General features: G+C 45.9%; 1 protein-coding gene across 1 annotated transcript; it reads left to right on the top strand.

Annotated features, from left to right (window-relative positions):
- Window positions 1-9,544: 9,544 nt before the first annotated feature.
- SRARP (steroid receptor associated and regulated protein) lies at window positions 9,545-11,878 on the top strand. Its single transcript, XM_059066785.2, has 2 exons — window positions 9,545-9,768; window positions 11,045-11,878. The coding sequence occupies exons 1-2, from the start codon at window positions 9,675-9,677 to the stop codon at window positions 11,473-11,475; spliced, it is 525 nt and encodes a 174-aa protein (XP_058922768.1). The 5' UTR covers window positions 9,545-9,674; the 3' UTR covers window positions 11,476-11,878.
- The last annotated feature ends 3,788 nt before the right edge of the window (window positions 11,879-15,666 follow it).

Here is a 15,666-nt window from a genome sequence, read left to right as displayed (position 1 = left end):
CCCTCAAAGATGGAAATCAGGGCATTAAGTTTGAAGGTGATGCAGATCTAGTCTATTTCATGCAGGCAAAAAATAGGTACATAGTTATCATTCATCACAATAAGTATTGTTGCCTAGAGGAAAGTGCCTAATGAAGGTAAGGCTGTAGATGGAGCAGTTGCTGCAACTGACCATGATGGTGAGAGTGAAGACGCTAAGGACTGTGGGGTGAACTGGCTGTTTATAATTACACTGAAGACTTTCAAAAAAGAAATATTTAGGGTTTAAATTCTCAGCTCAAGACAGAGCCAGAGAACCAGGGCCCACTCCTGACTTCTCTAAATATGTTTTCTCATCTCTCGTAGCCACAGGGCTTATGCAGTCAAAAATTGGACGGAGCTGATCCTGTGGTTTGCTAAACTGCAATATAATTGCAATGTAAGTTGTGATATAATTGCAGTATAACTGCAACAGGCCAGATGCATTGACTGGGAACAAGGGACACTTAGGAATCGAAATGGGGATGTTTGGGTGGATGCAGATGACTGAGTTCCCTGACTCCCCAAATCCAGAATTCAATGAAACTCCCGTGCCACAGAAGCAGCCCCTCCTCCCATCGAATGGGCTGATCCTGCTTTCCCTGGAGAGCATGTAATAACCTCATAGTAGGAAGTTATTTTGCAAGGAGATGCTGGTTCCTTTCAGAGACCACTCCACCATCCTTCATTTGTCTCCAGATCTATAAAGAGAGTCTAATTCCAAAATGCCCCAGGGAACAAGCACAGAGTCTGACTATGGAGATGGCTTACACACAAGAAAGGAAGAAGGAAGGGAAGGGAAGGGGGGTGGAAGGAAAGGCAGGAGGGAGGGAAGGAGGAAGAGAAAGAGAGAGAGAGCACCTTAACTAATAAATGAGCTGAAACCTGGAGAATGTAGGTGTAACTGGATTCTAAAGGTGCTAGCTAGGTCCAGGAGGAAGGGCGATTACACTAGACTTGGCAGAATGTCTCAATACAAATGCACATTACAGAGATCTGGGTGTTTTAATGTTCCAGATGAGAATGGTTCTGACAGCACAGTTGGTTGAATAAAATCTGGACCCCATAGTGGTCTTCATTAAATGACGGTGAGATGACGGAAACTCTTTAGAGTAATAGAGCGGAAGAAATGCAAAAATTAGGGCAGGGCGGTTGGGACAGGGCAGGAGTAAGTGTACATGTGTTGATTGAATGAGGGAAGGACTGACTTTCCTGGTTTCGCACTAGGGGCCTGCAGTGTATTACTAACTGGTTCTCTCACCCCGAGCTCCTCCCCCTCTAACCCCCTCGTCCCCTTAGCCCTCAGAGTGAGACACAGGGCCCGTCACCAACTCCAAAGTCTCCGGCCTAAACCTCATCCACCCCCTACCTAAAGTCTTCCCAAAGCTCAGTCACTATTTACACATGCGCTACCTCGCATTTTCCCAATAAGAGATTTTTTTAACTGGTTGGCCAGCTTGTGGATATAAACTTGCAGCGCTGTAGATAAACTGACAAATATCTATTTATACAACTTAGTTTATCAATTTGATTATAAACAACTTAAAAATCATGAATTATATAACAGTGTATTAATTTACAAATGCTACCTTTTTTTTTCTCTTCTCGCTTTTCATATAATGGTTTCCTGTACTCTTCACAGACCTCCTTGACACACATCCTCGACATACACTTTTTTTTTTTTTTTTTTTTTTTTTTTTTTTTGCGGTATGCGGGCCTCTCACTGTTGTGGCCTCTCCCGTTGTGGAGCACAGGCTCCGGACGTACAGGCTTAGAGGCCATGGCTCACGGGCTTAGTTGCTCCGCGGCATGTGGGATCTTCCCGGACCAGGGCACGAACCCGTGTCTCCTGCATCGGCAGGCGGATTCTCAACCACTGCACCACCAGGGAAGCCCTCGACATACACTTTTAAATTCCTTTTCATTTTGAAAACTTTGTAAAGTACACAAGAGTAGTGAAAATAATGAAATATTTTCTATACCCCTATGCTAAATGTACTTAGGATATCCTTCCTTTCTTTCCTTTTTTTTTTTTTTTTTTTTTGGCTGCACTGTGGGGCATGCGTTTCTTAGTTCTCCCCACTGACCAGGGATGGAACCCGTGCACCCTGCGATGGGAGTACGGAGTCTTAACCACTGGACTGCCAAGGAAGCCCCTATCCGTCCTTCCTTTCTTTTTTTTTTTTAAATTTATTAAATTTATTTGTTTTTGGCTGCGTTGGGTCTTTGTTGCTGCGCGCTGGCTTTCTCTAGTTGCGGAGAGTGGGAACTACTCTTCGTTGCAGTGCGCGGGCTTCTCATTGCGGTGGCTTCTCTTGTTGTGGCGCACGGGCTCTAGGCGTGCGGGCTTCAGTAGTTGTGGCACGTGGGCTCAGTAGTTGTGGCTCGCGGGCTCTAGAGCGCAGGCTCCGTAGTTGTGGCCCATGAGCTTAGTTGCTCCGCGGCATGTGGGATCTTCCTGGACCAGGGCCCGAACCCGTGTCCCCTGCATTGGCAGGCGGATTCTTAACCACTGCACCACCAGGGAAGCCCTCCTTCCTTTCTTTTTAAAAAAATTGCTAAGATGGCTGGTGGGTTTGGGTGGGAGCTGCCTGATTCCCGCTTCAGAAATTTCCTCATCAACCTTCCATGTAAGAATTTCTTCCTTTGAAGATGCTTGTCTGAGTCAATAATTTCATTAGAGGTTGTAAAATGATGCATTTCTGATCCTAGCATTCTTTCCGCATTTATTAGCTGGAATTCTTCTATAAACAAGAACTTTCCCTCATCAACTAGGGCCATATGGTTACCTAGAAAAAAATAGTTCATTCAGGGAAGGCTGAATAGAGCTCATTTTTAAAAAATAACAGCTTTCTTGAGAAATAATTCACATACCATACAATTCCCTCTTTTAAAGTATACAATTCAGTGGTTATTAGTATATTCACAGTTGTGCAACCAACACTGCTATCTAATTTCAGAATGTTTTCATCATTCCCCAAAGGAACCCCATATTTACTTGCAGTCACTCCCCATTCCTCCCCAATGCCTGACAACCACTAATATACTTTTGGTTTTTACAGCTTTGCCTATTCTGGACATTTTTTTTTTCTTTTTTTTTGCGGTACACGGGCCTCTCACTGCTATGGCCTCTCGCGTTGCGGAGCACAGGCTCCGGACGCGCAGGCTCAGCGGCCATGGCTCACGGGCCCAGCCGCTCCGCGGCACGTGGGATCTTCCCGGACCGGGGCACGAACCCACGTCCCCTGCATCAGCAGGCGGACCCTCAACCACTGCGCCACCAGGGAAGCCCTGGACATTTTAAAAAATGGAATCATACAACATGTGGTCTTTAACGACTAGCTTCTTTCACTTAGATTTTAAGCTTCATCTACATTGTAACATGTATCAGTACTTCACTCTTTTTTTATGGTCAAATAATACTCCAGTGTATAAATATACCACATTTGGTTTTTGTCCATTCATCAGTTGATGGACATTTGCATCATTTTCACTTTTGCTATTGTGAATGACGATGCTATGAACATTTGTGTACAAGTTTTGGGTGGACATATGTTTTCACTCTTGGGTGTATACGTAAGAATGAAATTGCTAGGTCTTAGGATAACTCTATCTTTAACATTTTGAGGAACTGCCAAATGGTTTTCCAAGGTGACTGCACCTTTTTTTAAAATTGAAGTACAGTCGATTTACAGTGTTTCAAGTGTACAGCAAACTGATTCAGTTATACATATATATATATAATTTTTCAGATTATTTTCCATTATAGGTGTTACAAGATATTGAATATAGTTCTCTGTGCTGTATAGTAGGTCTTTGTCTGTATATTTTACATTTAGTAGTGTGGATCTGTTAATCCCAAATTCCTAACTTATCCCCCCCCATTCAAAGTGACTGCAACATGTAACAATCCCACTAGTAACCTAAGAGGTTCCAGTTTCTCCAGATCCTCACTAATTCTTGTGATTGTCTGTCTTCCTGATGTTCATTTCCTTTAAATTTTCAATTTTCAGAGAAAAGAGAAGGTGTCCACTAACATCAAATGAGAGTCCTCCCCACTCACTTTTTTTTAAACTTTTTATTTTATATTGGAGTGTAGTTGATTAACAATGTTGTGGTAGTTTCAGGTGTACAGCAAAGTGATTCACTTATACATATACATGTATCTCTTCTTTTTCAAATTCTTTTCCCATTTAGGTTGTTGCATCATACTGAGCAGGGTTCCCTGTGCTTATACAGTAGGTCCCTGTTGGTTATCCATTTTGAATATAGCAGTGTGTAGCCACTCACTTTTTTTTAACACCTTTATTGGAGTATAATTGCTTTACAATGGTGTGTTAGTTTCTGCTTTATAAGAAAGTGAATCAGCTATACATATACACATATCCCCATATCTCCTCCCTGTTGCGTCTCCCTCCCACCCTCCCTATCCCACCCCTCTAGGTGGTCACAAAGCACCGAGCTGATCTCCCTGTGCTATGCGGCTGCTTCCCACTAGCTAGCTATTTTACATTTGGTACTGTATATATGTCCATGCCACTCTCTCACTTCGTTCCAGCTTACCCTTCTCCCTCTCCGTGTCCTCAAGTCCGTTCTCTACATCTGTGTCTTTATTCCTGGCCTGCCCCTAGGTTCTTCAGAGCCTTTTTTTTCCTTAGATTCCACATATATGTGTTAGTATACGGTATTTGTTTTTCTCATTCTGACTTACTTCACTCTGTATGACAGACTCTAGGTCCATCCGCCTCACTACAAATGACTCAATTTCGTTTCTTTTCATGGCTGAGTAATATTCCATTGTATATATGCGCCACATCTTCTTTATCCATTCCTCTGTCGATGGACACTTACATTGCTTCCATGTCCTGGCTACTGTAAATAGAGCTGCAATGAACATTGACCCACTCACTTTTTAAAAATACTTTTTAAACTTTAAAATAATTTTAGATTTATTGAAAAGTTGCAAAGATAGTACAGAGAGTTCCTGTGCACTCCACACCCGGTTTCCCCTTGTTAACATCTTACCTGACCACGAAACATTGGTCAAAAGTAAGGAAACAACATTGGTACATGACTATTAACTAAATTCCAGACTTTATTTGGATTTCACCAGTTTTTCCGTGAATGTTCTTTTTCTGTTCCAGGATCCAGTCCAGGATCCCAGATGGCATGTAGTAATCAGGTCTCCTTAGCTTCCTCTGGTCTGTGACACTGAAGTCTTTCCTTGTTTTTCATGATCTTGACACTGTGAAGAGTACTGGGTAGGTATTTTTCAGAATGCCCTTCAGTTTGGATATTTCCAGTGTTTTTCTCATGATTAGACCAGGGTTATGGGTTTTGAGGAAGGAGAACAGTGAAGAGAAGTGCCCTTCTCATCACACGATATCAGGAGGGCATACTCTTCACACGTACCCAGTCACTTTGGTTTAAATTGTGGTAAACTGTACACTGCCCAGTCACTTTTTAAGTCATCCAACACAGGCAACAATATCTAGCTAGAATTTAATTTTGTTTGATTTTCTTTGTTTTAAAAATTTTTTTATTGAGATATAGTTGATTTACAATGTTGTGTTAGTTTCTGGTGTCCAGCAAAGTGATTCAGTTATATAGATATAGATATATTCATATTCTTTTCCATGATGGTTTATTACAGGGTATTGAATACAGTTCACTGTGCTAGCCAGTAGGACCTTGTCATTTATCTATTTTATATCTAGTAGTTTGTATCTGCTAATCCCAAACACGTAATATATCCCTCCCCCACTTCTTTTCCCCTTTGGTAACCATAAGTTTGTTTTCTATGTCTGTGAGTCTGTTTCTGTTTTGTAAATAAGCTCATTTGTATCATATTTTAGATTCCACATATAAGTGATATCTCTTTATTTCTTTTTTTTTTCTCTTTCTGACTTACTTCACCTAGTATGATAATCTCTAGGTCCATCGATGTTGCTGCAAATGGCATTATTTCATTCTTTTTTATGGCTGAGTAGTATTCCATTGTATATATATACTACATCTTCTTTATCCATTCATCTCTTGATGGACATTTAGGTTGCTTCAATGTCTTGGTTATTGTAAATAATGCTGCTATGAACATTGGGGTGCATGTAATTTTAAATGTGCTTTGATATTTATATAGCATATTGTTTTTCTACTGCTGCTGTAACAAATTACCAGTCTTGTGGCTTAAGGCAACACAAATTTATCATCAGTTGATCAGAAGTCCAACGTGGGCTAAAATCAAGATGTTGGCAGGATGGTACCTTTACAGAGGTTTTAGGGGAAAATCCCTTTCCTTGCCTTTGCCAGGTTAAAGAAGCTGCCTACATTCCTTGGCTCTTGGCCTCCCTCCACTTCTTCAAAGCCAGTGTTAAAAACAAGACAACAACGGCCATAAAACGACAACATTGTAAATTAACTATACTTCAATAAAAAATTGGTTTATAAATAATAAAATTAAATGATACAAATGAACTTATTTACAAAACAGAAACAGACTCACAGACATAGAAAACAAACATGGTTACCAAAGGGGAAAGAGAGAGAGGAAGGGATAAATTAGGAGTATGAGATTAACAGACACACACCATTATATATAAACTATATATATATACATATATAAACATCAAGGATTTACTGTATAGCACGGGGAACTATATTCAATATCATATAATAACCTATAATGGAAAAGAATCAGGAAATATATATATATTATGTGTGTATAACTGAATCACTTTGCTATACACCTGAAACTAACACAACATTGTAAATCAACTATACTTCAATAAAAACAAAACAAAACAAAACAAAAGCAAGAAAACAAGCCTAAAATGGAGTGCTTATGCTAAGCCTCACATCACCAAACGAAGATTTAACTTAATTACAGTTTTGGCTCTGCCAGAAATGGAATCTTAAACCATTCAATCAGGAAACACCTGATTGGCACTAGCTAGGTGCCTGGTAGACCCCTGCCCTCCCAAAAGGAAAGTAACCTTGTGATAACCAACCCGCTTTTTTGCCTAGTGTAACTTCCTATTCCTGCTCCTTTCTGCCCATAGGTCTTTCATTTTGTACAGCTCCTCAGACTTCCTTTCTATCTTCTAGATTGGATGCCACCTGATTCAAGTGCATTTTTATTCATATAAACTCTTAAAATGTTTACTATGTCCCAGTTTGTCTTTTTCTTTTAATTAATTAAATTATTTATTTGGCTGCATTGGCCTCTCTCTAGCTGTGGTGCACGGGCTCCGGAGAGCTCAGGCTCAGTAGTTGCGGCGCGTGGGCTTAGTTGCCCCATGGCATGGGGGATCTTAATTCCTAGACTAGGGATTGAACCCACGTCCCCTGCATTGGGCAGATTCTTAACCACTGGACCACCAGTTTGTCTTTTAACACCAGCAATGACAGATTGAGTCTCTCTCACTTCATAGGTCTCTGGCCTCGTTCCCTTGTCATATCTTTTTCTTTTTAAAAATGAATGAATGAATGAATTTTGGCAGTGTTGGGTCTTCGTTGCTACGCGTGGGCTTTCTCTAGTTGTGGCGAGCGGGGGCTACTCTTCATTGCAGTGTGCGGGCGGGCTTCTCATTGCGGTGGCTTCTCTTATTGCAGAGCATGGGTTCTAGGCGCGCAGGCTTCAGCAGTTGTGGTGTGCAGGCTCAGTAGCTGTGGCGCACGGGCTTAGTTGCTCTGCGGCATGTGGGATCTTCCCAGACCAGGGCTCGAACCCGTGTCCCCTGCATTGGCAGGCGGATTCTTAACCACTGCACCACCAGGGAAGTCCTTGTCACATCTCTTTCTAACCCAGCCAGGAGAAGGTCTCCAATTATAAGGACTCGTGTGATTAGATTGAACTCACTCAGATAATCCAGGACAATATCCCTATCTCAAAGTCCACACCTCTGATAAATACATATATTTAAATAAATATATATTTGGTCTTCTGGCTCCTGGCACAGAGCTCCTAACAGCCTTGAAACTTCCCAAGTCAGAAGAGTGAAAAGGGGGTCTTTTGTTATGTAAATGAGGTGACTTTTGGAAAGCCCCTGTGTCACCTAAGAATGTGGACAGGAGAACCAACCACGTGATTAGAGGGTTGGAACCGTCAGTCCCACCGACCCACTGACCTCTGTGATGTGAGCGGGGCTGGAGATTGATGGCCACCAAAGGCCAGTGATTTAATCAGTCGTGCCTATGTAGCGAACCTCCATTAAAACCCCAAAGAACAGGGTTTGGAGAGCTTCTGGGTTGGTGAACACATGGAGATTGGGGAAAAGTGGCGCTCTCAGACAGTGTGGAAGCTCCGAGCCCCCCCAACATCCCTCGCCTGTGCATCTGGCTGTTCCTGAGTTATATTCTTTTTTTTTTTTTTTTTTCTGAGTTATATTCTTTTATAACAAACTAGTAATCTAGTAAGTAAGTAAAATGTTCCTCTGAGTTCTGTGATCTGCTCTAGCAAACTAATCGAATCCAAGGAGCGCATTGTGGGACCCTCCCCTCTGTAGGTCAGAAGCACAGGTGACAACCAGGACTTGTGATTGATGTGTGTGACAGGGGCAGTCTTGTAGGACTGAACTCTTAGCCTGTGAGATTATAAAGCTATCTCCAGGTAGGTAACGTCAGAAGTGAATTAATTGGTTGGTAATGGGGAACAAAACAAAACACATCAGAACTGGTGTCAGAATTGGAATACCCTTAATCACACCTGCAAAGACGCTTTTGCTGTGTAAGGTAACATTTTTCACAGGTTCTGGGGGTTAAGTCATGGACATCTTTGGGGTACCATCGTCTACCATACATAGTTACTTATTTATAGTAGTACTACTGTTTCTGTTTAATGAAGCCATACCAAGTGTCCTCTTGTGGACAAAGAATGTCACCTGCCATAATAGTAAACAAAGGATGCTGCAGCCATCAAGCCACCAACCAATGTAGCCACCACCCCAACGGTGCAACCTGAAGGGATTCAGGATGGAGAAAAACAGGATACTGGCCCTAGGTAAGGTGGCGCCCACATGATGGGGTTAGTGCCCTTGTAAAAGGGACCCCAGAGAGCTTTCTTGCACTTTCTGTGAGGTGAAGACACAGTGGAAAGACAGCCATCTATGAACCAGTAGGCAGGTCCTCACCAAACACTAAAATCTATAGGGGCCTTGATCTCAGACTTCCCAGCATCCAGAATCGTGAGAAACCAACGTTTGTGGTTTAACGCCCCTAATCTATTCCTGCTCGAACTGACTAAGACGTGGACATATTGTCAGTAGCAGTCCATATAGTTCTTAGGCAGGAAAGAAACAAAACTAAAAACAACTAAAAACTGGGCATGCAGCCAGAGAATGACTGAGGTTTGGGAAACTGAGGCCTGGATGAGAAGGTTCCAAGGCTTGTCTCAAGTGAGGAAGCAGCTGGAGTTGGAGGAAACAGCATCTGTTTGGTAAAAGGCCTACCTCCCAGTGACCCGACAGCAATCCTGTTGACATAACCCCGTTGATCAAAGCAATCCCCCAGCTGCTCCAAGCCAGTTCCTGTGGCTCGTGGTGGAATTCACTCAGCGGCTCCGGAGCTGGTAAATATAAAACGTCTGGTCCTCGGGTGGGAGCTGCATCCTGGAAAAGGCTGCTGAAAACTGCTCCCTCTGCCAGTGCTAAGCCAGGCGCTATGGAATCGGGAACAGTCCCAACAGAAGACCCCAGAGACCTGAGAGCCTGCCCCGAAGTCAGGGGCCTGGAGACGGACCTGGAGACTAGCTCAGGTAAGAAGTGGCCCGAGGGTGCCTCAGCCCTGCAGCCGAGGGGGGCTGGGCAGGCTGTGGGGGGCGGGCAGCAGAGGGCAGACACCCTCCCCTCCGGGGCCTCCAGGATTCTCAAGCCATGGGTGGGCTTCATTTACAGCTGAACCTTGAACAACTTGGGGGTTCAGGGCCCTGACCCCCCTTGCAGTAGAAAATCCGCCCTTTGTATCTGAGGTTCCACATCCACAGATTCAGCCTACTATGGATTGTGTAGTAATTGGTATTTATTGAAAAAAATCCGCATATAAGTGGACCCGCAGTTCAAACCCATGTTGCTGAAGAATCGACTGTATTTCCTGTGCTAACTAACCTACCAGCACAGAAGCTTCCTTCTGAAGCCTGCGTCGTAGTGAAAAGCACGTAGTTAAGAGGATGGATTTGTTTATTATTTGGGTAACTTGAAACGTTACTTTTCTAAGAGCACAGCCTTTGGATTCCGAGAGCCCTGCTCTGGCACTCGCTTCACTGATAAATCGATTGATTGGTTCTTGGCTTCTCCCCGTTTGGCGGGGTGGACAGACCAGGGATCCCCAGGGCAGAGGGTACCGATAGACAAGATTATGGGTGGGGAAGGAAGAAGGGCGGCATATGTTCCCTGAGGACCACCAACCTCTGTACAAGCTGAGCCTCAGTTTCCTCACCTGTAGAAGGTGGCCGGGGCTTTCCTCTCACTGCTCACTCCAGTGTGGTCCGCGGACCAGCAACGCCAGCATTCCCTGGGAGCTTGTTAGAAACGCAGACCCACAGGCTCCACCCCAGCCCCGCTCGCTGTACCAGAATCTGCATGTTAACAAGATGCTCAGGCAGCTCGTGGGCACAGTGGGGTCGAGAGGCTCGGATGCAGTGGCCTCCATGTTCCTGGAAGGCAGAGAGCTGATATGGGGGGAAGCCAGGTTTAAGCTCCGGTCTCCCCAGTGCTGAAATCCACGCTCTTAGGCCCCACTGTCTTCCCATCTCCGTGCGTCAGCTAACACGCAGTTAAATCCCTGTTGAGGGAACTCAGTATTCTGTAATAACCTATATGGGAAAAGAATCCGAAAAAGGATGGATGGATGGATATGTATAACTGAATCACTTTTGCTGTACACCTGAAACTAGCACAGCATGGTAAATCAACTACACTCCAATATAAAATAAAAATTAAATTTAAAAAAATCCCCGTTGAATGAATGAACAACGCATGAACCATATCCCTTTCAGCGCTAACACAAATCTTTGGTCTTTTCCTTCCTTCTAGGTGGAAAGCCTGCCCGCCATCAGAAGGCCATCCCCAAAGCTCACCTAACTTTCATTATCGACTGTACTCGTGGGAAACAGATCTCCCTGGCAGCACCCCCAGGGCCACCCCGCGTCCCTAGTCCCAACCTAGGACCTGTCATCCCTCCAATGAAGACTTACATCTTGTTATGTGGGGAAAACCTGTCCCCCCATGTAATTCAGGAGGCTCCCCTAGGTGGGGGAGGGCTTGCCCAGACCAGGGGCCCCCTGCCACCCCGCAGAGAGACTACGGCCCCAGATTCCTCCCCAGCCAGCCCACTCTACCTCCAGGGGGCTCCTGAAGCCAAGGGGCCCCCTGTGAAGGCTGTGTCCTCGAGGTCTTCAGCTTGGGGAACGGTCATAGTCTCGCTCAAAGCCCTCTCCTCCTGTGTCTGTGCGCAGGCTGATTAACTGGGAGAGCCTGACCAAGGGAGGACAGGGCTGGCAACCCAAGCTCCCGAGTTCAGCGGATGCAGCTCCCAGGGTTCACCCCCTCTTCCCCAGCCAAGCAGAAGTCTTTTGTGCCTGAGCCAGGGAAGAAGCATTAGATCCCTAAAGGACATCTGAAACAGCCACGGGTATCCTACTTCTCCATCCTCTCCATCTTTGTTCGCCTTTCAGCGGAAGCGGGATAACGCGACGCCACATAGAAAGAGACTAATTCACTAACACAGCAAATTCTGGAGGAGCATCTCCCACGTGCCAGGCCCTGCAAAGTGCTAAAGAAGATACTACAGCTTTCTTGGAGCTTGTACTCTTCGGGGTGGGGAAGAAAGGTTAAACAACCTAATAAAGAGGATTTTGAACAGTGTAATGAGTGCTGTGCAGAAACTGAAACAGGGTGCTGGGATGGAAAATGATGGGGCAAAGAGCTTTTTTGATACAGTGATTGGGAAAGGCCTCTCTGAGTGGGTAACAAAGTATGATCTAAAAGATGAGAGGGAGCCAGCACTGCAAACCATCCTCCCTAGGGTCACCTGGTTGGCACCTCATCCCAGAGCAGGAGTCAGAACCTCCCAGCACAATGGGCAGGGTTAGCACATTGCCTGCTGTCAGCTCACGTGTAGGTCGCTAGGGATGACCCGGAGGGCACAGGACTCAGGATGGGAGAATCAAGGGCCCAGGTGGGATGGGAAGTAAGGGGAACTGGCTTCTCAAGAGGGGGCAGAAGTGCTCAGAAAGGGAACGGAGTATCATGTTTGAATGAATGAAAATAAGAGATATTATTTATTGAGCTGCATACCAGGCTTATACTGCCCTCTAGGGATACAGAAAAGGGGGCTGGGGGCTTTGTCCCTACCCCGCAGGGCAGTCCTGTCCTCAGCAGGAAGTGGGAGTTGCTGTGAGGGGAGGTGTAGGTCTAAGAGATGCACAGAGCTGTGTGAGATTCATCTGAGGAAGAGTGTCTCAAGGCTCTTGGATTAAAATTGCTGAATGTTCATTTATTCAGTGACGGTTTTACTAGGTTCCTACAAACACTAGTAGCTAACATGTACTGACCATTTGGTCTGTGCCAGGGAAGTGACATTCTCCAAGTGTAAGTACCAGGAAGCACTGTTTTGTACCCATTTCACAGATTAGAGAATCGAGGCACAGAGAGGTTGAGGAATGCACTCAAGGTCCCATAGACTTGTGCAGTTGGGATTCAAACCCAAGCCAGCCTGGTGCTCAATTTCTTGCCCTTAACCGTAGAGCAGATGGCAGGGTCTCTTCTAAACAGAGGGGATCTAGAGCGAGCAGACCCTGTCCTCAACGAGCTCACAGCCTGGTGGGGGAGGCAAGAAGAAGGTGACTATTGCAATAGCTTCTGGTAAGTGCAACAGTAAGCACACGGAGAGTGATGTTGGGGCTGGAGGAGGATGCCCAGTCCATTAGTGAGAGGAGATCAAGGAGGGCTTCCTGCAGGAAGTGGCATCTAAACTAAAATCTGACAAGTGAGTGAGTTATACAAAGGCAAGGGGGCCGGGGTGGGCAGTGTTCCAGGGAGAAGGACCAACGTTATTCAGTTTGGCTGGAGTATTCATTCACTCACCAAGTATTTTTTGGGTACCCACTGTGTGCTAATCTCTGGGCTAGACCCTGGGATGGAGCAGTGATAGACAGACAAGCCCCTGCCATGAAGGAGCTTATCCTCCACCTGGGGGAGACAATGCATGTACACACTCGAAACAGAGAGGCCGGAGAAGTGACAGGGACCATATCATGTGATGCCTTGCAGGCCACGATGGGGTCTTTGTTTTTTGTTTGTTTGTTAGCTTGTTGTTTTTTGGGCAGCGCTGCATGGCTTGGCTTGGCTTGTGGGATCTTAGTTCCCTGATCAGGGACAGAACCTGGGCCCCCTGCAGTGAGAGCACGGAGTCCTAACCACTGGACTGCCAGGAATTCTCGAGGTCTTTTTATTTTATTCTGAGATGGGGATCGTTGGAAATTGTGTTCAGACAGCAACATGACCTACCTTAAAAAATAATTCCTTAGCTCTTGCACTGGGATAGGAAGGCAGGGGAGGAAGCTGAGGAGGCTGCACCTTAATCCAGGCAAAGGGGGTGATAGTCTGGATTAGGGAGGTGGTGAGAGAATAGTCTGGACCATATATGCCCCCTCCTCTTTCCTCCCCCTGCTGAGAATCACTGGACTAGACGAGCCCAAAGACGTCGCTGCAAAGGGAGTTTGAGACCCACAAAGAAAAGTGTGGGGTTGCAGGTCTAGCTTTGCGCCAGAAGGTGTCGCCCTATCATCAGAACGGAGGCACCACCCGCTGGTCTGGGTTGGGAGGGTGGGAACCTGCGCGCCGGGGGGCCGGCGCCACGGGGCCAGCCACCTGGTGGGGTCAAGTTTTCAGAAGCCAGACTTTCATTCTAACCAGCATCCCTCTCGTCTAGAAAAATAACTACTGATATTTTTATATGCACCACATGCCACCTCAGTTCTCACACTAGGTCCATGAGGTGGGTATAATTTTTGTTGCCATTTTACAGGTGAAGAAACTGAGGCACAGAGAGATGAAATGATTTGTCCAAGGTCACCAACTAGAAAGAGGCAGAGCTCAAATCCCAGTCCCACGCAGTGTGACTATGTAGTCATAGCATCATAACCCTGTACTGTGCTGTAGGTGCTCTGTTCACGTGTGTTGAATGAGTGAAGGAAGGAAGAATGAACATTCTCCAAGGACCCAGCCTAGGGCCTGGCAGTGTGTAGGGAGTGTCTGGGGGTCGAACACGTGAGTGAGGCCCTCACTGAGCTGGGGGCACACAGGTGCAGGAGAGCAGCTCAGTCTCTTCACCACAGTCCTGTGAGGTGCTGTCCCATTTTACAGATGTGGAAACTGAGGCTCCGATAGGTTAAGCAACTGGCCCAAGGTCACAGATAGTAAGTGACAGAGCCAGGGTTGAAATGGAGGTAGTTCGCCCTCCGAGCTTTACCTACCCACAATACTGCAGGAACTTACTGAAAAGCTGTTGAGAGAATGAATCAACAAAGAGATGAAAGACTTTACTGAACCAGTGAGTGGAATGTGTGAATCAGTGAATGTGCTTCCAGGTTGGCAGTTATGCCTAAACAGGACTGTGTCCCCAGTGCCCTAAAAGTGCCTGGTACATAATAGGTGGTCAAGAATTGTGTGGGAAGGAAAGAAGGAAGGAAGGGAGGGAGGGAGGGAGGGAGGGAGTAAGGAAGGAAGGAAGGAAGGAAGGAAGGAAGGAAGGAAGGAAGGAAGGAAGGAAGGAAAGAAGGAAGGAAGGAAGGAAGGAAGGAAGGAAGGAAGGAAGGAAGGAAGGAAGGAAGGAAGGAAGGAAGGAAGGAAGGAAGGAAAGAAGGAAGGAAAGAAGGAAGGAAGAGGGGGATGAAGGGCCAGATTTGCTGTCCTGCTGTCTCCTCTCTGGCTCCCTGGGGCCAGCAGCCTCGCTTTGTGCCCTTCAGGGAGGCACTTCAGAGGGCCCCCACCCAGTCTAGCAGCCCTCAGGCTCCCATGGAAGGTTGACCCTGTGTCCAGGCCCTGGAGGGCCTCAGAGCTCAGGACTGGCCTGGCTGGCTGCCCAGGGTGAGCCCCAGGCTAGCTGTGCTGACTGTAAACACCTCGTCCCCTGCCCAGAGGCTCCTGCTTCAGGCACCAACCGAGCAGACTCAAGTCACCATGTCCCTCAGGACCCTCTCTTGTTTGAGGGGAGAGCCAGAGGGTGGAAGCTTGGTTTTCCCTGTTCAGAAAACAAGCACAGATATATATATATATATATATATATATATATATATATATATATATATATATATTTAAGCACGGAGATTTTAACAGGAGCTTAGCATTTATCAAGCTTATACTAAAACACCATGTCTCTCGGTTGCTCACAGTAGCCCTGGGAGGGGGTTACCTGATCTTTGTTTATGATGAGAAATTAACGCTTCCAGGTGCTTTTCTCCCCCACCTCGACCCCCAGGGACCAGACAGGTCTTCTGAGAGGACCCTGGGGAACCTACCTTTTAGCTCCGCCTCACCTGCTTTTCCTGGAAAGAAGACCCCAGGTACAGGGCAGCTCCTCTGCCCTACCAGCCCAAGTCTTGGTCTTTTTTTTTTTTTTTTTCATTTGGTTGCACCAGGTCTTAGTTGCAGCA

Source organism: Kogia breviceps, chromosome 1 (genome assembly GCF_026419965.1).
Source record: "Kogia breviceps isolate mKogBre1 chromosome 1, mKogBre1 haplotype 1, whole genome shotgun sequence".
Taxonomy (NCBI): domain Eukaryota; kingdom Metazoa; phylum Chordata; class Mammalia; order Artiodactyla; family Physeteridae; genus Kogia; species Kogia breviceps.
The sequence above is the reverse complement of the archived record's forward strand: the minus strand, read 5'-3'. Positions and strand labels throughout refer to the sequence as shown.

Bases quoted from the DNA above. Each gene is read 5' to 3' on its own strand.
- SRARP (XM_059066785.2), top strand. From the start codon at position 9,675: ATGGAATCGGGAACAGTCCCAACAGAAGACCCCAGAGACCTGAGAGCC. The intron at 9,769-11,044 runs GTAAGAAGTGGC...CCTTCCTTCTAG, and splicing joins GGACCTGGAGACTAGCTCAG to GTGGAAAGCCTGCCCGCCAT.